Raw genomic sequence first — 19,273 nt, forward strand, 5'->3', positions numbered from 1 at the left:
TCTGATTTGGGTAATTAGTGATAGTTTTAATCTAAATTCATTTGGAATCCGATTAAGAAGAAATTTTCCCACTATGTGTGTTGGATAAGATTAAAATATCAAAAATTATTTCACTATCATTGCCGTTTAACATCTATCTGTTCATGAATCTCACGGTAGACTCAAATTTAAATGCGACAAATTATTGACATACCAAATTCGAATCTGACTTGTATAATTATTTTTCTTATCAAAATACGTCCTAAATCCTACATACCAAAACATTGATCTAAACGGATCGGGTAGAAGATTAAGAAACCCAATCCGCGCTCCTGCAAACCGCTGGTTGACGTCACGGCTGCGGACACGACTTGTGATGCGGTAGGCTGAGGTGGCAAGAAACACGAGGCATTGCCCCCGACTCAAGTGTCTCCTCTTGCCATTGCGATTGGATCCCGTCTTCGTTAGGGTTTCCTCCCAGGACGACGGAGCACGGCGGCGAATGGCGATGGACGAGGACGAGGAGGACTTCGTCTTCTATGGCACACCGATCGAGCGGGAGGAGGACACATCCGCCCGGAAGAGGAAGGCCGTCGCCGACGCCGGCCAGCTACGGAGCCTTCCCCTATGGAAGCAAGAGGTTCCTTTTCCTCCTCCTCCTCGTTGTCCCGTTTTCTGTCAATTCCTTTTGTTTTCTGCTCTCCTAATCTTCCTGGTTCTGTCTCTCTGTTTGTCGGATTAAGTTTCCTTTTGACATGGGATTCGAACAATTGCCAACCTAGTTGTTGCAAGAATTCGCATTTAGACCTCTTTAATCTCATTTCCCGATAATTCTTTCGTATTCTGTTCTCCCACTCTTCCTGGTTTTGCGTTTTCTTCTATTAGTTCGTTTATTTTGGCGTGGGAATCCGAAGAATTTACCAATTTAGTGTTGCAAGATGCCGGTTTCTAGCCTTCAGTAATTCCATCAGAACGCTACTAGATGAAATGTCTGTCACCCTTCCTTTTTCTTGGGGTTTCGAAGCAGGAGCATTGGTTGATTTTTTTTCTTCCCTGTGACCATCTATTGGCTCATGAAAGATCCTTTCGTGGCCATCTGTTTGTTTTCTTTCCTTCTTTGAAAGATGTGCTTTTCAAATATATGTGCCGAACAATGCTGCAAATGTGTACGTCCATAATATGGCCTATTTCTTGGTGTACAAATGCCACTTGAATATTCTTGCATTAATATACTATCTATAAAAAGGTTGTGTCTTTTTTCCTTGAGATATGCTGTCACATTGTGTCCTCAGTTAGGGTTTGAGCATGTAGCTTTTTCTTTTCTCACCTGCACTTATAAGAGAAGTTGTAAAGCTGGCAGTTCTATTTACTGTTGTTATCTGTGACTTTGTTTTCTGTCTGCTCGAATTACTGAATATTTCAGGTCCGAGATGAAGAAGGACGCAGAAGATTTCATGGTGCATTTACTGGAGGATTTTCTGCTGGATACTACAATACTGTTGGTTCAAAAGAAGGTCTGCTTGAAATTCAAATTCTTGACTTGACAATTGATATGTTTTGTGGTCGAAATTATGCAGCCATCCACAGGAATAAGAATCTAAAGAAATAAGTTGAATTAAATTGCAGGATGGACTCCTCAGACTTTTAGTTCTTCACGTAAAAATAGAGCTGAGGTGAAACAACAGAGTATATATAACTTTCTAGATGAAGATGACTTAAAGGTAGTTTTTGTTTTCTTTTCTTAATCATTTACTTAATAGTTATGCAAAGTCCACCTGAATCCTGGTTGAACATTTGGCAGCTTGTCTTATACATCTGGAAATAAAATATATGTTATAGTCCTGCTTAAATACAACTTTATTTGTATTGCCGGAAATTAAGTTTATTTTGAGAAGCATTACTATGAAGTTGTTGAATGGTATTTGAAAGACTTGTATACGACTTCATGTATTTGCATACATTTTGTTTTATTTGCGGATATTTTTTACTTAGATATTAAGAAGTCACAATTTGATAAGCCAAGGGAATGACTTGTTAAGTTCATAGCATCTACGTTCATACTTCCAGTTGGTTAATAAGATTGAGTGCATAGATTAAATTAGCTACACATATTCTTGATGTAACGATGATCAGATTATCTACTTAATGTTGCTTTGGGTCTGCCGAGGCTGAAAGATTTTGGAAATTGATGCAGCTTCTGAGGTAGGGCTTTATACTGGAGTGTAGTCAGGAAGCTCATTTTGTTTGAGGATAAATGTGCTTAGTTATTTCATTTTGTGTAAATATAACTGATAACAGAGTGAATGATGAAAAACGGCATGTCATGGCATTATCTGTTCATCTTCATAAAGTATTGTAATGATATTTCAGATTTATCCTGTGATTCTTGCGGTGAGTCCTAATCTTGAAAGAAGAACAAATCTGAATCCGCTGTTTAAAGACAGCCTTACTATGTTGTTCTGATCATACATTACATTCTCCGTGTCTCTGTGCATGATATGTGAGCACATCAGACATATTTGCATACCTGAATGCTTGCTGATGCATATCTGCTGCACATAACCAGCGTGCATTGTATGTTATGTGCCTTGTATTTGACCTCTTTCACCCTGCATCAATAAGTGGTTTGTAGGAGCTGCTATATTCTTGCTCTTTCCATACATATTTCCTTTATTTTTTCTCTGAAGTACTAACTACACAGAGCAGGAGATATTTTTAATTATTTTCCATGTTGTCATCTTGTTGAATAAGGGTGTATTCTTGTAGATTGTTTGGGCTTGCCATTATCAAGTGACAAGTACTCTAACTTGATTTTTTTGAATGGCATCTTTATTGCCATTTGAAAATAATGTCAGCTTGTAGTAATAAAAATAATTTCCATTTGGGCATGCCTAACTATTTTACCAAGAAATTAGATTGTGACTTGTTGCTTTTATAAAGGAACTACAATAATTATCTTATCAAGTTGTCTTTTATTTTGTTCAAACAAGAGATTCTAGTTATTGCATTTCTAATTATTGCGAATGTGGTTTTTGCATTTCTAATTATTGTGAATATGGTTGTAGGGTATGGGAGGCCAAGCATTGGAAACATCTATGCAATTTGATACATTTGGTTTTACTGCTGCTGGATTTGCTCGAAAAGAAGTTGAGAAAGATCAACTCAAAAGGTCATTTTTGATAAGCTATGAATATAATTTGCTTGTGTGAATGCCAGTGAATTAACCTGCCCTCGAAATTTTAATCTAGTCTAGAATTTTTTTTTTTAAATAGCATATTCTGTTCTTACAATTAGCATATTACATGTCTCTAGCATCAGTTTGAGGCAATGCCAGCCTATTTTAATCTTGTCAAGAATCAAAATATTCCTGTAATTCTTTATTGTTATTTGCCCCGACTGATCATCCCTAGTTTCTTAGTTGTATTTGGGGACATCTTTACATCTTTGGAAAAACCGAGTTCACAAGCTCATAAATGGCAGTTGTCATGTTTCTTGCCTTAGCTAGACCACAAATCCTGAATCTAATAAATATTTCCTCTGTGATTCAACTGTTTACCCCCAAAATCTGCAATTTATTTGGGAAATGCACTCATGCAGATAGCACACTTCAGCTAGGAACTAGGTTTCTATTAATGGCCTGACTAGCACAATTTGTTGTGTTTCCTTTGCTTATTCGAAGTGAATGCTCTATACCTTTTATAATTCTATAATCCTAGGGGATTTTTGTGACTAGTGACACACTTAGCAAATGATTTTCGAAATCTTCAACCAAGCTGTGGCATCTTGCTTTATCCTTTTGTGACTCAATTGATTATTTATTCATGTTTATATGACACATTGTCTTCATTACTTTTGTTGCCATCACCAAATGTTAATCTAATTTCTATGATTTCTGCCACATGCTTTCAAGGATTGGGCAGAGGTTGTCTTGTTGAAATGCCTACGTCAGTCCCAGCTCCATAACTCTACAAAGTGGGAGGTTCTTCCAACATGGAAGGTTGGAGTTGGACTATATTTTGTGGTTCATAATCAACCTTTTAAAATTTGAAATTTGATGCTAGCAAGGCAAGGGAAGAAAGATTCTCCAAATGCCTAAAAGGCTTTTAGCTGGTAGGTTACTTTAAATTTACTTAGAGAAACCTTCCAAAATTTCTTTAGATATGGGGAGAGCCTAGAAGTAGGGCCAGATGGAACACTTTGCTTATGAAACAATTCAATCCTCATATATACACATGAATAAACTTGCTAATAGAACTAAAACTCTTGATTATGGTTCTCATCAAGGTTCATCGTACCACGGCATACTGCTCGGTATGCGTGGTACATACCAATCCAATAGGGGATCGGTATAGGTGGTATATGCCAGTTTGTCAGTATGTCTTACCATACCATGTGTTGATATATTGTTATGGTTTGGTACATACTATATCGATGGCCGGTCGGGACATTGTTATGGACCAGTAAGGCGAACCATGATATTCGTATAATGTTTTAAATATTGGCTGTTAAATGCTTGGTACAATTATTTGATAGCATAAATGGAGCAACTTGGATCAGGATTAACACCAATTCAACATCGAAGCCATTAAACTCATGCATAATACATTCAAAACAAGCATGATTGCTTTTGGAATTGCTTGATGCTCCAAAATTCTTACTCTTGGAGGATCTGTCGGTAATCCTGGAGGTAATTCCTGTTTTATTTGTTTTCATTTAACTAATTCTCCATGTGTTCCAGATGACGATACTTGTTCTTGGGTGATTGTTCAGTGTGAAACTTAATTAGCTATGAAATATCTTTTTAACTATTGTTGATCAGATTATCACCCTTGTTAGTAGCTCTCTGTTTTGGATAGTAATTGCAATTCTTTAGCAGTTAGTTTTGTGACTTACGTCTATTGCAATGTCACCACCAAAGATTTCTATTTCACTTTCTTGCATGACTTTTAGAAGACTTTGAAATGTTCTTTTAATATTTTCAACATTTACTGCTTTTTATATTTGGGCTGGGTTGGATTTGATGTTGATATCTAGATATGAAGTGTGTGAAGCTTAAAGCGAGTAATGTGTTCTCTGTGTTATTAACCTTCTACTTAGATGTTAAAATCGGCATTGTTTTTTTTTGTTTTCTTTCTGTCAAATGCTGAAAGATACCTATGTACTTGTATTTCTATGAATATGTTTTAATTGAATCTTTTCACTTTAGTAAAATGCTGAAACTTTTAGCAATAGATCTACCCAGTCTATGGTGTTTGTCTATGAAATATGATATGTTGGCTTTGAAATCTAAATTATTCGAATTTCAGTAAGTGGATTTTAATGCATTTAGCACTACCTTCTATGGTGCAGGCCATCAGCTATTCCAGGACCAGTACCTGATGAAATAGTTATTCCTGCATCAAATTCTATTGGTCTGTATTTTTTGTTAAATTAATTGAATAGCTAAATTTTTTAAAAAGTTTACGAAACCTTTAGAAGGTGGCAGCACCATTATGCCTTTATTTTACGCCTTTGCATTGCTTCTTGATAGGTGTAAAGCTATTGCTCAAAATGGGATGGCGCCATGGTCATTCGATAAAGGATACACATTCTGATTCATTATATGGTATTGCTTATTATGTTCCTCACTGCATTTGCTTGGTTGGGCTTTCTGAATTAGAATATCTGAACACTTTACTAGTAACTATTATTTCTCAATCTTTGTCTGTTATCTTCATCCCTATCTTCTGAATGACATTTACTCTACATTCATGTGTTGTGTCAAAGAGAATGCTCAATCTTCTTACCGCTACTCTTTATTGCTCGATTTACTTACCGATGAGGACAGTGGGTACTATCAGGTATCTACCAGTCCGACCAAGGACTTGTATTAGACCATCTGGGTGGGATAATTGGTATACCATTAGGTAAATTTACCAGCATTATTTTTTATTATACTTTTATGGTGATACTGGGTGGGATAATTGGTATACCATTAGGTATATTGATACTGTAGCATTCTAGTAAATAATTGAGTCTAGCATCAGATTGATATTTAAGCCCTTGCTTACTACAACTATTTTTTATATACTTCGAACATAATTGTAGATTGTGGATTGCTAATATCTATGGTTTATTTGACAATGTAAACATATATCACAAGAGTTTGGTTTTCAACAAAAGTTTTAGTAATAGCAAATCCGAGAATCTTATGACCGGATTAGTCTTCCATATGCATTCCTTTTTCTGGGAAGCTCGTGGTCGTATATAATTTTTTATGATCTCTGGGCATGGTTCTTGTGGACATAAATACAAGAAGAATCCTATCCAGTTGGATCCTTATCTTGATACTACAAATCCATTTGAAAAATTCCCATAATCTGGAGGCTCAGGCAGCAACCTGCAGAAGTTAAAAGATTATGTTGTAGAATCTCATAAATTAGAACTTACAACCTGTAGTACCTTGTGTAGTGTTCTCTGTGTAAGGTGTTACTTTCTAATTCCCATATATTCTGTCACTTAAGAAATTGGATATTTCATATTATACAGGCAGCCAATTATATAAGGTGTTCTAGCTCTACAATCTAGAAGTTGTATTTTTTGAAGTCCTTTGCTACAAATTTCTCCTCTGCTGCATCTAAGGCTTATTATGTTCCACTAGTCTTATGGTTGTGCTTTTGGAGTATCCTATGCCATCTTGGAATTATCTTGATATTTGATCAAATATCCTTGTCACTCTCAGAAGCACGCAGAGAAGCTAGGAAAGCATTTCTTGCTTTTTCTGGTAATGAGGGTGGAGCTAAAACAGTTAAAGAAGGATCACATGCATGGGATTCTCAAGAATATGCTGAAAGAGTGAACAATGGCCTATACACTTCAAAAAGCATGCCTGTAAGTAACTTGACAGAAAATAGTTTTCTTTCTACCTTTGTACAGCAGTACTTGAAATGAGGTTGTAACTTTTAAGTACCAGTATGGAAACATGCAATACTATTTTTTTTTTATCATTTTATCCAATGATATTGGTTAAATTTATATATCATATGATATGCTGGTACTATACTGGTTTGATAGGTTACTGAAACTGGTAAACCTTGATTATTGGACTTTTAAAATTGTGAAAATTTGCCATTTTGTATCTGTAATTTTAATTGTCTTCCTATAACTCTTCTTTTGCAAATATGATATATTCATTCATTGATGATCAAGTTGTTGCTTTTTTATAGAGATTATTGGCAGTGAGCAAGGTATGACTAAAAAATCTTTTGATTTTTTAAAAAAATTGCTTCTCAATTGTATTCTTTTATCACACTTTATTGTATTACATTAGATATGTCTTGACTTTTTTTGCTTTGTATATTTGGTTACCTTAGCAGTAACTGATTGTTGCTACATCCATAGTTTGCAAGTATATGTTAGTAGTAATTGTTTATTCGACCATGAACGGAGAACAGAAACCAGCCTACTTTGGATGGTTGGGGTCTGGTTTTGGTCTTTTAGAAAATCCCTCTATTAATACCCCTTCTCTCTTGATCTCGACCAGCCTCTGTGCCTCGTGTCTCATGCGATCCGCCACAGGCCTGTCTTGCTCAGTACCACCTCTCTTCCTCTTCTTCTCTTCCCCCATCTCTATTTTCTCCTCCTAGTCCTCTTCTTGTTCTCTTCCTCGTTCCTCATTCTCAGTGCCCATCGTTATGTTGACATAGTGGGTGTCGGCAAGGATTTTAATTTCGAATGATGCCACTTGTACCAAACGGTACGTACTGGTCCGCCAGCAGACCGATACGCAGACCGCTCGCTACCGAGCGGTACTGTCGATTGAGGCTGTTTTTGCCTCGTTAGCCTGAAATTGGTTGGTAACAGTCGATTTCGATCGTCGTTGCCCACTACCAGGTGGTATTAGCCGAGGAAGAAGGAAGAAAAGGGAGAAGAAAAGAGAGAACCTAAAGATCCGACATCGCTCTCCATTAACGATCCCGATCCGTCACCGCCCTCCCTCGTCGGACGCTGCAGATTAGATGTCGCCTCCTCCTCGTCGGACGCTGCAGATTAGTGTATGCCATATTGAATGGATATGCTATGCAAGAGAGTATAGTTTCCTATTCTGCATAATGTGGTAAACAATAATACAGGTCTAGAAGATGTAACCAATAATTGTAGTTTGATCCAACTGTTCTTAGTTGTCCAAGCCTATGAAAACTGCAGTGTTCCCTTAGTTGCATAAGGTGAATTGGGTGATTTTTTTTTTGTATTGTGTTTGTCTAACTATATTCTCTCAAGCCATAGTGAGTTGTTTTTCTTAGTGAGATCCAGCTGTATCTATTTTATTTTGACCAATATTGGTATTTGTTCAATCATAAAGCTCACTCTTATTCAAGTACAAATTGCATTTTGATAGTAATGTAAATGATGTTTAAGGTTGCTTGTATCTCACATTTGAATCTTCCTTTAGGATTGTGAAATCATGATTTCTTATACATATAAAAGAATGCACATCATGGAAAGTTCAGTTCTTTTGTGCTAATGGTTGTTGCACATTTCTTCTTTTGTAGTAGGCCTATAGGGTCACATTTTTTAGCAAATATTACTAAAGATCAGAAATTAATTTTCTCACTTATGCCTACCTGTTTCAGGAGTATGTCCTGCAGCCAAAACAGGACTTGTATGGATTGGGTTATGATCCATACAAGCATGCTCCGGAATTTAGAGGTATTGGAATTAGTGGTGATTAGATTATTCTGGTCAATATTAATGCTGAACGTTTTCTGACCTGAGGTATTTGTGTCAACTTTTCAGACAAAAAAAGATTGCGTGAGTCTAAGAGAAAAAATCATGGTATTAAAAGTTCAGTGAGAGGAAATCTTTTATCTTCTAACTGTAAGCTATTGTTCTTGACGATCTTCTGCCTTGAGTTTCAGTATCCTTAAATTTCAATAGACCATTCCTGTTATCTTGTGGTTTGTGACACTTTCATTACACTGTTTTGGATTGATAATTTTTAACTCAATCATCAGCAGGAAAATATGCGCCGGGCTTTGGTATTGGAGCATTAGAAGAACTTGATTTTGAGGATGAGGACATTTATGCATCAGGTAAAATATCAGTGTGGTTTGAACTTTGAAGTTTTCAGGATCACCTTGATATATTCAACTAGAGCACCTTGAGGTTTTTGAGGAATTATACAAATTTGATTAATACATGTTGCTCTTTGACAAGACATTTAAATTTGTGTAAAATATTTGATATTAAGGCATTTTACTCTTTGATGAGACATATATGTTCATGGTGTATGCAGTTTCTAAAAAGGAATATAGAATTTCTAAGAAGCAAAACCTAGATACTTACTTACATGCAGATCCATTAATGGGAAGCATACTTATGGTTGATTATAATTCTAGCACAATTTTGACATTGACTAATGAGTATGCTATATTCATGATGCTGGTGATAAATTACAAGATTTACAAATGAAAATTGGTATTTTGGACTCATCATAAGAATCATAAATTTTCTAGGGATGTACCAGTTAATCAGAGTGCTTAATTTTTTCAGCTACTGACCATTAAGCATTGGACTACTGCGACTGAGAAATGGTCATTTAAGCCTGATCATCTCAATTATGTATGTATTGCGCAGAACGCACCATCTTGATGTCAAGTACAATACAAACTTATATACCATGAGATGACAAGACATTACCTCATGTGTCTTGCATTGTTCAATGGATGTACTTCCAATGGAAGTTATCTCCTTTTAAGTGCTGCAATATCTTGGCCTTTTTCTTTTTTTTTTTACTAGTTTTGTTTCTAAGACACTGTATTATAGGTTTTGACTTTGAGCAAACTGAAGTTGACGAGGATGAACCTGTGCAAATGATCAGAGATAACATATACAGACTTGAAGACAAAAAAAATGACTGTTTGCCTGGTTTTAAGGTTGCATCAAGTCCTGACTATACGATTGAAAGGTAGCTCATACGTTTCTAATTTGTTTTTCAAATCTGAGTGTGGAAATACAGAGTTGGTTCTTTCTTCCTTGTCGTTTTCTCTTTTGCATGAGTCAAATCTATTAGATAGATACTATTTCTTGATTGTTAACTTTTTACATAGGCATCCATAATTGTGATTGACAAAGTAATCTTTGTCCAGATTTCATCCTCCTGTTATCCCAGTCAATTTTGATCCACATCACAAGTTTTCTGCCCCTCTCGAGAGTGCAACAACAATTGCTGAATTACCTCCACCAGAGGTTCCCCCTCCAGAAGACAATAATTTGAAGTTGTTGATTGATGGCTTTGCAACTTTGGTTGCTCGGTGTGGGAAAATTTTTGAGGACCTTTCAAAGGAAAAAAACAGGTCGAATCCCTTGTTCTATTTTCTTAGTGGAGGAGATGGCCACAACTACTACGAGAGGAAGTTGTGGGAAGAGAAGCAAAAAAGTGTCAATCATTTAAGGCTGGTGGAGGACTCTAAGTCAAAATCATCTACTCGGACTATGACAGCAGAAAGCCGTGGTAGAATTTTGGGTGAGAAGAAGTTGGAGAGAACCTCCAACGAGACCAGCTCATCAGTTGCTGTCAAAGAATTTATTAATCTGCAGTCCAATCTTGCTGATACATTCACCAAACCAGTATCTCTTGTAAGTTTCAACAAATTGTTGCCACATGAATGCTTGCAGTAGGTGTCATTTTAATAAAAAAGATCGATCTTTAAGTGTACAAGATTCCATTGTTCATCTGTTGCCAATCAATCTGATATTTTAGGGGATGCTAAGTTTGGTCCTTGTTTGTACCATAGGTTGGATTATTAGAAATTGCAAAACCTTTCAAAGATGATCCTGCTAAGCAAGAGAGGTTTGAGCAATTTCTCAAGGACAAGTATCAAGGAGGTTTACGTTCTACACAACCTTCAGGGATCATGTCAGAGAATGACAGGGCTCGTGAGAGGTTGGATTTTGAAGCTGCAGCTGAAGCAATTGAAAAGGGCAAAAAATTAATAGCTTCTTCATCAATGGATCAGTTTACAGCTTTATCAGGAGTTGTTGATCAACAGTTCATAGCATCAACTGGCCTAACAGTGAGGCTTCTTATATGATTTTATGATATTCCTGTCTATATTAGCTTTTAAACTTATAAACATATACAATAATAAAAATTTATGCAGAAACATCAAATTCCTCGAGATGAAGATAAGTTGGCAAACAAACTTTATCCGAAGAGGGAGGAGTTTCAGTGGCGGCCTTTGCCCATTCTATGCAAACGGTTCGACATTATAGACCCATTCATGGGGAAGGTAACTTAACATATATCTATCATCACTCACAAGTCACAACAACTGAGATAGTTCACATCCAATCTGTTGTTTCTTTCTCCAGAAAGATAGTCCAAGGAAAAAAATGTTTTTCCCATATATTTTATTTAAAATGCTAATATTTGCATATATTATCTTTAAAGTTGATATTTGCTCTTATACCTTGACAAGCATAGCAGACTTGCATAATTGGACCTCCATGCCATCTGTGAATACTTATTAGTTTAATTTTGTTTGGTTGATTGTATTCCTGATCGAAATGCCCTGCTAGTAGTTGATTCAGGGGTTCCATGCTTCAAAAAAATTATTGTAGAAAAAAAAACAAGCATGATATTTCCTTTTCACAATTTAAAGTGGAAAAGTTAAGGATGAACAAATATACTACCTTTCAGAGTCTATGAGAGAAAATATTAGCTTTTTCGAACACATTTTAAGTGTATAAAAAGTTGTCTCTTCACATAAGAATCATGGCTTTTTACTGCCAGTGATCTCTGGTTGAATGTGGCTGAAACCTATATGTAAAAGCTTATCCAATATTCTATCTAAAGAGGCTAAAATTATCGAAAAGGGATAATCCATTCATAAAGAAATATAATAAACCAAATTCTTAGAAGAGATTACATTAATTTCTGTGGATCATATTTCCCACTTAAAATCCTAAAAATTGACATGACAAGAATTATATGAATTGATTCATTACTCAAGGATCCTCACTTGAATTGTTTTCTTGTGAGTTTTGGATTGGTTCCTTAAGTATCTCCATTTGAATTCTTTTACTTAAGGATCTCAATTTGAATAATTTTTTTGGGGATTCTCATTTCAATTGTTTCCTTGAGGAGCTTCACTCCTCATATACCCCTGCAAGATGGAGCTCCCGTTGGAGGCATTAATCATGGTTCCTAAAAGGTTAAATCCACACTTAGGAAGAGACTTGTTCATAATGTTGACCAGCTGAGTTTGATTGGAAACATGAGCAACCTGAACCAACCCAATGTTAGTTGTTTACGAACAAAATAGTAATCCACAAACATGCTCCATGAGAGTGGAAAATAGGGTTTTCATAATATAAGTTGCTCCAATATTGTCACAAAGAAGTGTAGGAGGTTGATGAGGGTGCAGTCCAAGTTGTCATACGAGATTCGAGACCAAAGTTTACCTAAGTTGCACTTGAGGCTATTGCCCTGTACTGGTGTTTGGTGGAAGGTCTTGCCACAGATTTTTGTTTCACCTAACACCAAGATATGGGATTGCAATCAAGGTAGAGAATATATGCAGTTGTTGAGGTATAATATTTTTTATTACCCGTCTAGTTAGCATCAATATTGTCATTAATAACTGGCAGTTCATGCCATCGAATATGAACATTATAATGGTTAGTAGCTTTGAGGTATCAAAGTAGTGTTTTGCATCAGGCCAATGTAATTGAGCAGGAGAATGCATTAACTTAGCAAGTTTGTCGACACAATAGGATATATTGGGATGTGTTAATGTCAAGTATTGTAGAACACCAATGAGACTTCAACATTGATTTGATTAGAGGATGAGAAGTCATCATTAAGAATAAGCCAAGAATAAGTTGGCTTAGAGAGAGACTGATTCATTGGCATCAATTATGTTGTGACGATCAAGTATCTCTCTAATATACTTACGTCGAGAGAGACGGTCCTTATGATGTAGAAATAACTTCAATGCCAAGAAAATGAGCATCCTTATCTCTTTTAGGAAATCGAATTACTAGAGCTTTAATGTGCTTGGTGATGAATACTTTTGAGCTCCCTGTTGTTGAAATCACTTAATGTACACCAAGAAGTATGTACTGATTCTTAGTAAGAAAAAAAAAAAATTAATTCTTGTCACATAGGATTTTAGGATTTCGATTAGGAATTATCATTCATTATAATTGATGTAAACTCTCCTAGGAATTAGGTTGTTATTTTTTTTTATGTTGGTGTTTTTATGTATAACTATACACTAAACTTTGAATGATTATCCCCTTTCAACCATTTTTTTAGCTTCTTTATGGTATTAGGGAAGGTACAACTATACCCTAATGTATGGTTATAACCTGCTTGGGTTTTTTTATGACACCATAACATCTCAGAGTTTGTCATTTGGTCTCGACAATATCAATTTCTCCATGCGATTCTTCACTATCTGAAGAAGTCATTCCATTGGTGGCATCCACAAAATCCTTATGTGCAGCATTTAGAGAACTTCAAGAACTTTGTACCAGCAGATCCTATTCATCCATCACGCATCCAAAAGAGAGACTCTTTTTAATCTTTCGTGGTTTCTACAAACCACCAAGAGTCTCTCTAATAACTTTGCATAAGCAAGAATTCTTATCGATGATGATGACCTTATCATCTATGCATTTAGAGTAATGATCCTGAATATAAAAATATTGCAGCAGCTATTCGATCAAGAGAAAGCCTAATATCTTCTGAAGAACTCCATGTCATGTTCCTCGAGAATGAAGGAGTGTTTGCATATCCATTTGGTTTGGCTTGTACAGACTGATAATTACACCTTAATAGGATTTTGCAATCCCTGGAATGAAGCTTTCATGGACCGACAAGAAACAATATCTGATTCTTTTATCCAATTCTCTCATTGTTACAGTGAAATTACTTTTTTTCTTGAGAGCGCTCACTCAAAGAATGGAAGGAAATTTTTTAAGAACACTCATAATGTTAACCAAGTTTTATAATATGATACAGTTTGGTATGTGAGCGGTGTCTACCGGGCCTGATAGCCTACTAGCTTGTGAACCAGGTAAATCAGACTGGACACTCAGTACAGTTTGGTATGAGTGGTATTTACTGATCTGATAGCCTTATAGCTTGTGGACCAGGTAAATCAGATGGTATGCCCAGTACAGGTTTCTGTCAGGTAGTAACCTTTTTTTTTTTTTTTTAACTTTTTAGCTTTTTTTCATGGCCTCCTCCTTTCTCCTTTTCAGGTTAGTAGCCCAATCGCTGCTGTAGTTGGGTGTTTAATCTTCTGCAGCAACTTGAAGTTTATCTTCATCAGTCTCCTATGCTTATTTGTGACATCTTTGAGGCAACTTATCTTCGCACCAATCCTGTTCGACTCTCGCATGAAGCATGTTGCTCTCGAAGTCTCAATCACTATTTTTGTTTGTGAACAAGTTTAACAAACGTAGGAATAGCTTCTATTCTCAACATGATGGTTATCAACTCTTGGCTATACCTGTCACAGCACATTCTCAGTCTTTAATTGTGTTCTGCCCTTTACTTTAAGAGGACCTCAACTTGTGTGTAAATGGACTTTGTCAGCATTAGAGTATATAAGTAATCAGTTTCTTAGGCTCAACCAATTACAACATTGGTGATTAGTTTTAGATTCTTAGTAGTTAAGTACTTTCTTTAGATTGATGTGTTGTCTCCCTCCTCCTCCCCCCTCCCCCCTCCCCCCTCCCCCCCAAAAAAAAAAATTATTTTACATACATAACTTGAGACAATTTAAATATCGTATATCATATGTCGTTCTTGATTAAAGATTTAATTTCTGTACATATTATCATTATGTAAAACAGTAAAAGAATCATTTGATATTTCCTTATGAGTTATGGGCATTTTGATGTCCTGCTCTTAGGGCCTGTTAAGTCGTCCATAAGTGGCTGAAGTTACAAATGTCATATTTGGAAAAGAGAATTTCAAGTTCTATTATTTAGTTTGAGATGAAGAGGTCAGAAGAAAACTGTGGAATCACTAGGTCTTGTTTTTAGCATCATGAAAAGGTTTGCCCAAATATATAGATGGCCAAGCATATCAAACAATCTAACTTTCTTACTTTAGTGTCATGAGAAGATTTGCCTGAAGCAAGGTACTTGTTAATGGCACAGGAAGATTGATATGTTGCTGGAATGGTGTCATTTTTCATGGTATGTTCAGCATGCTTACTGTGCCAGCTGAATGAGATTCAAAATGGCTTAACTGTCGTGTAATTGTTATTTTGGAGTGGAAGATTAAGCATGAAATTGATTGACATGCATAATGAACTCTGCTTTACCTGTAAAACTTCAATCCCTGGCCCAAATATGAGAGTTGCTCTCTTAACTTGGAAATAGCTCTTTGTGTAGTCTTGAGTCACACCTGAAGTTTCCATATATCAGGCCTACGAGTGAACTTGTTACCCATGAAATACTTCAGGGGTGATTAGGTCCACCTGAATACCATAATTCTTCTAACTCTGAAGTAACTGGACTGTCGACAACCTAAAGGGATACTGGATCTCAAGGAAAATCGTGATGGCCTTGTTTTCTATGATAAAATTATGGCAAAGTTCATATTAATTGTCTATTTCTTTGTGATTTGTAAATGTATTCATTGCTTCCATTTGACTAATTTGTAGCAAATTTGTATTTGAAACTGTTTCTTTCCGTTTGCAGCCAGCACCTTTGCCAAGACCTAAAAGCAAGATGGAAACACTCATCTTTATGACGGAGTCTATAAAGGATGTGAAGTCTGAAGAGACCAATACTATCAGAAAAGATTTCATGCACATATCTCACTCAGAATCCAATGTGGCAGAGAAACAACTTGACTCCAAAGAGCCTGAGATTGAGCAAAGCAGTGCAAGTGTGCAGAAGCCGGTTGATCTGTATAAGGTGCTTGTTTTATTTAGTGTTGAAAAATGCATGTGTATGAGGTGCTTGTTTCATCTAGTGTTGAGAATGCATGTGTATATATACCTGCAAACATACATATGACTATATGAGTATAGAGAATCTATTTGTACTAGGCACACAAGTTTCTTCCTGTATTTGCTATGTTTATTAAGCATGAACTGTTATGTTAAACACATCCTTCGCACGACGCACATGCCAAATTATAATGACATAATTGTAATTTGTATTTGAGTTTCTACATGGGCATGGTACCTTGATGTGCCTAATCTTATCTTTATGGATCCAGGCAATCTTCTCTGATGATTCAGATGATGATGGGGATGATAGTAGTTCTACCATGGTGGCTGATCCTGTGAAGAAGAGTGAAGGTGCCAACATGACCCTAAACCGTTTGGTTGCTGGAGATTTTTTAGAATCTTTAGGTAAAGAGCTAGGTCTGGAGGTTCCAGCTGATGTATCTGGCAAACCTTTCAAGGGTAATGGTTCATCAAATATAACAGAAACAGCTTGTGCTGGAGAAATCAAAATTCCTGAAAAGATTGAAAGAACTATTTTCCCACCGGAAACCCACGAGGCACCTCCAGAGACTGATGTTATGGCTTCTCAACAAAGATTTCCAGGAAGTACCAGAAACACAACACCTACTGGAATATCTGCTACAGGACTTTCTTCTTTTGCTAGGGATGGTGATGATCATGATAATGGTTGTAAAGAAAGTGCTGGTAAATTCGTAAGTGGCTCTGCCAGAGGGAGATTTTCTGACTTTCATAAGGAAGAAGTTGATGCAGAAAAAACACGATCCCAGGCCAGAAATAACCGAAGTCACTCGAGATATCATGATGGAAGGAGTTCCCCGGATACTGGCTCTTCCAGTGGTCATCAACAGCTTAAGAAAAGTGCAACTCACACAAGGCTTCAGCGACGCAGAAGCAGAACCCCTGATACTCATTCTGATGGTGATGGATATCAACCTAAAAGAAACAAATCTCATTCAGGGCATCGTTGGAGGATCAGGACTCCAGATGCTGATTTTTCTGATGATGAATATCAACAAAGAGAAAGTAGATCTCATTCAAGGCATCATCAAAGGAGCAGGACTCCAGAGACTGATTCTTCTAGTGATCCCCAAGATCATTTTCAATCAACGTCCAGATCGAAGAAGCTGCATCGTCATGAAGGACGCAAAAAACACTCTGGACATTCCAAGCGTAAAAAAAGAACATCTCCTACTAGAGACTCTGGCTATGATAAGGGTAGGGATGCTAGAGAAGATGATGTACGGGATCAGAAACCTAGTGATTTGAAGCATCCTTCTCATTCAAAATCAGAACATCACAAAAGCCATCATCGAGACAGACGATGAAATCAAGATACATCCTAGAAGTCTAGAACTGTAAGTTCTTAATCCTCACAAAGTTGTAAAAGTATCTCTTGTTCCAGTACCGATTGAACATTTGTTTACCATGAACGCGTATGGTGTTCTGCATTTTGGTAGAGCCTAGTTTATAATCTAGCTTGTATCTATTTTATAGTTTCTTTTTCATTGTCGAGGTACACTAGGTTGCCGACTTATCACAAGCATTTCATGTTTCATTTTTACAGCTTTCTGGTTTTCTTTATTTATGATTTAAAATTTAATTCCGTGTTTATTTCAGTGTTAATATATTTATTGCAGAACTAGACATCAAGTTGCAATAATGTTAATAGTTTATAATGAGTAGTGCACTTAATAGTGCAAGTACAATAAATGAATATTCTGTTTTAAAATGTATTATATATCTTGCTAAATTTGTAGTGTTTGCAGCCCATTCATATCCTCGTAGATCAGATGTATTTGCAATTTTCTATTTACTCATCATTTATTCTTTCAGTTTCCTCTTCTCATTTCTTGGTCTCATTGAAGCTAATTGGTCTCATCTTTTTCTCATGAGCTTGCTCAGTGTCACTCTTTAGGACCAAATTGTTTGTAGTGCATGTTGTTGACAGTCATTTATCTTCACTCGTTACGAATCTTTATAAAAAATCTTGGTACTTCACAGAAGAAAGTTGATTTTAAGACCTGCAGTGATGTAGCTTAGGGGTGTTAGCGGGGCCTGCATTTTCTTATTCATTAATCGTTTTCGGTCAGGCATGGATCGTAAATCTATACCCACTAATGTGTATAAATTCAATATCTTCCCTGAAATGTCAGGCATAGGTACTCATTTAGGATCCATGCACTTGTCAAATTTGAATTTGGATTCTAAATTAATCTGATCCGATAAAACCCCAGGTGCATCCTGTACCGCCATTTCTGGTATGATTCTATTTTGTCCAAAAGACTCTGAAGGCAAATCTTTTTATAAACTAGTCGAGGGCAATGACAATGCATGCTTACTATTAAAGAGTTCCGTAGAGGTGGAGAATGATATATTCTTGGGAGTTGTTGGGCATGTCTTCCTGCCTTTGACTCTATACTGCTATCGATAAGCTAACTGGAGATCTGACCTTGATCTGTCATCTCTCGACTTCTTTGCAGATTTTACCATCATCAACCTCATCCTGATTCTGCAAGATCGACATAAGTTGGAGGAAAAGATTTGCGGCTGAAGCATCCAGTCTACTTCTTGCTTGATGCAGCCTTTATATTAAATATCAATATGACTAGATGTGTAGATTTCGCCAGCGAGACCAATACTGGCTGTACAGCTTTTCTAAGTGAAGTTTTAAGCTATTGATGGAAGAATACACCCGAATATCGTGTGATTGGTAAGCAAGAAAGGAAGGGTTTTGAGCACTGCTCTTGTTTGCACTTGTCCATTCAGAGTTAACGAGAGGTGAAACGATGGAGAGAAGCCAAAGACTTGCATTCCAACGCCAGGAGGACACTCCATCGAAACTCAACTCGGAGTTCTATGAGAAAATGATGTAATATTTGTTGATTGTGGTGTGGTATCAACGTAGTCATGTTATACAAACAGAAACGGTGGTGGCATTGTGGAAATTCAGATGCCATGGAAAATGTCAGTAAGCATAGTTGGTAAAAATTTATAGCAATATTTGCACAAAAATATTTGTCTTTTGTAGAGACAGCCCGTCTGGTGATGAAGCTCGGCATGGGGTCACATGAATCTGAGAAGGGAAGTAAACCTGTATTGCATACTGCTCTGGTATCAGTTACATGATAGAAGAAGAGTAGCCAAAAGCAGAATTGAGGGAGACAGAAATAACCAACCCCTCGGTTGAGCGTGCTTTCAAATAGATTCATGATGTATATATATCATATATTATGTTGTTATAGTATATACATGTATTTTCACATCATATATATATATATATATATATATATATATATATATATATATATATATAT

The 19,273-nt window shown here is 36.4% G+C and overlaps 1 protein-coding gene and 1 long non-coding RNA gene across 2 annotated transcripts; both read left to right on the top strand.

The window, feature by feature from the left end:
• The first annotated feature begins 379 nt into the window (after positions 1 to 379).
• Positions 380 to 18,986, top strand: LOC135618645 (G patch domain-containing protein TGH homolog). Its single transcript, XM_065119705.1, has 17 exons — positions 380 to 619; positions 1,403 to 1,493; positions 1,606 to 1,700; positions 3,045 to 3,148; positions 5,329 to 5,390; positions 5,510 to 5,584; positions 6,701 to 6,849; positions 8,592 to 8,667; positions 8,755 to 8,835; positions 8,973 to 9,050; positions 9,784 to 9,925; positions 10,107 to 10,596; positions 10,755 to 11,033; positions 11,121 to 11,249; positions 15,682 to 15,900; positions 16,208 to 17,314; positions 18,440 to 18,986. The coding sequence occupies exons 1-16, from the start codon at positions 482 to 484 to the stop codon at positions 17,282 to 17,284; spliced, it is 3,285 nt and encodes a 1,094-aa protein (XP_064975777.1). The 5' UTR covers positions 380 to 481; the 3' UTR covers positions 17,285 to 17,314; positions 18,440 to 18,986.
• On the top strand, positions 11,258 to 14,720 carry LOC135618646 (uncharacterized). Its single transcript, XR_010489086.1, has 3 exons — positions 11,258 to 14,042; positions 14,110 to 14,159; positions 14,230 to 14,720. It is a non-coding gene; the product is annotated as an uncharacterized LOC135618646 (long non-coding RNA).
• Positions 18,987 to 19,273: the final 287 nt, after the last annotated feature.

The sequence above is a fragment of the Musa acuminata genome, chromosome BXJ2-8, assembly GCF_036884655.1.
Source record: "Musa acuminata AAA Group cultivar baxijiao chromosome BXJ2-8, Cavendish_Baxijiao_AAA, whole genome shotgun sequence".
NCBI classification, from domain to species: Eukaryota; Viridiplantae; Streptophyta; class Magnoliopsida; order Zingiberales; family Musaceae; genus Musa; species Musa acuminata.

Excerpts from the sequence above, each read along its gene's own strand:
- LOC135618645 (XM_065119705.1), top strand. The coding sequence starts at position 482 with ATGGCGATGGACGAGGACGAGGAGGACTTCGTCTTCTATGGCACACCG. Across the intron at positions 6,850-8,591 it reads ACACTTCAAAAAGCATGCCT|GAGTATGTCCTGCAGCCAAA; the intron begins GTAAGTAACTTG and ends TACCTGTTTCAG. Across the intron at positions 15,901-16,207 it reads AGCCGGTTGATCTGTATAAG|GCAATCTTCTCTGATGATTC; the intron begins GTGCTTGTTTTA and ends TTATGGATCCAG.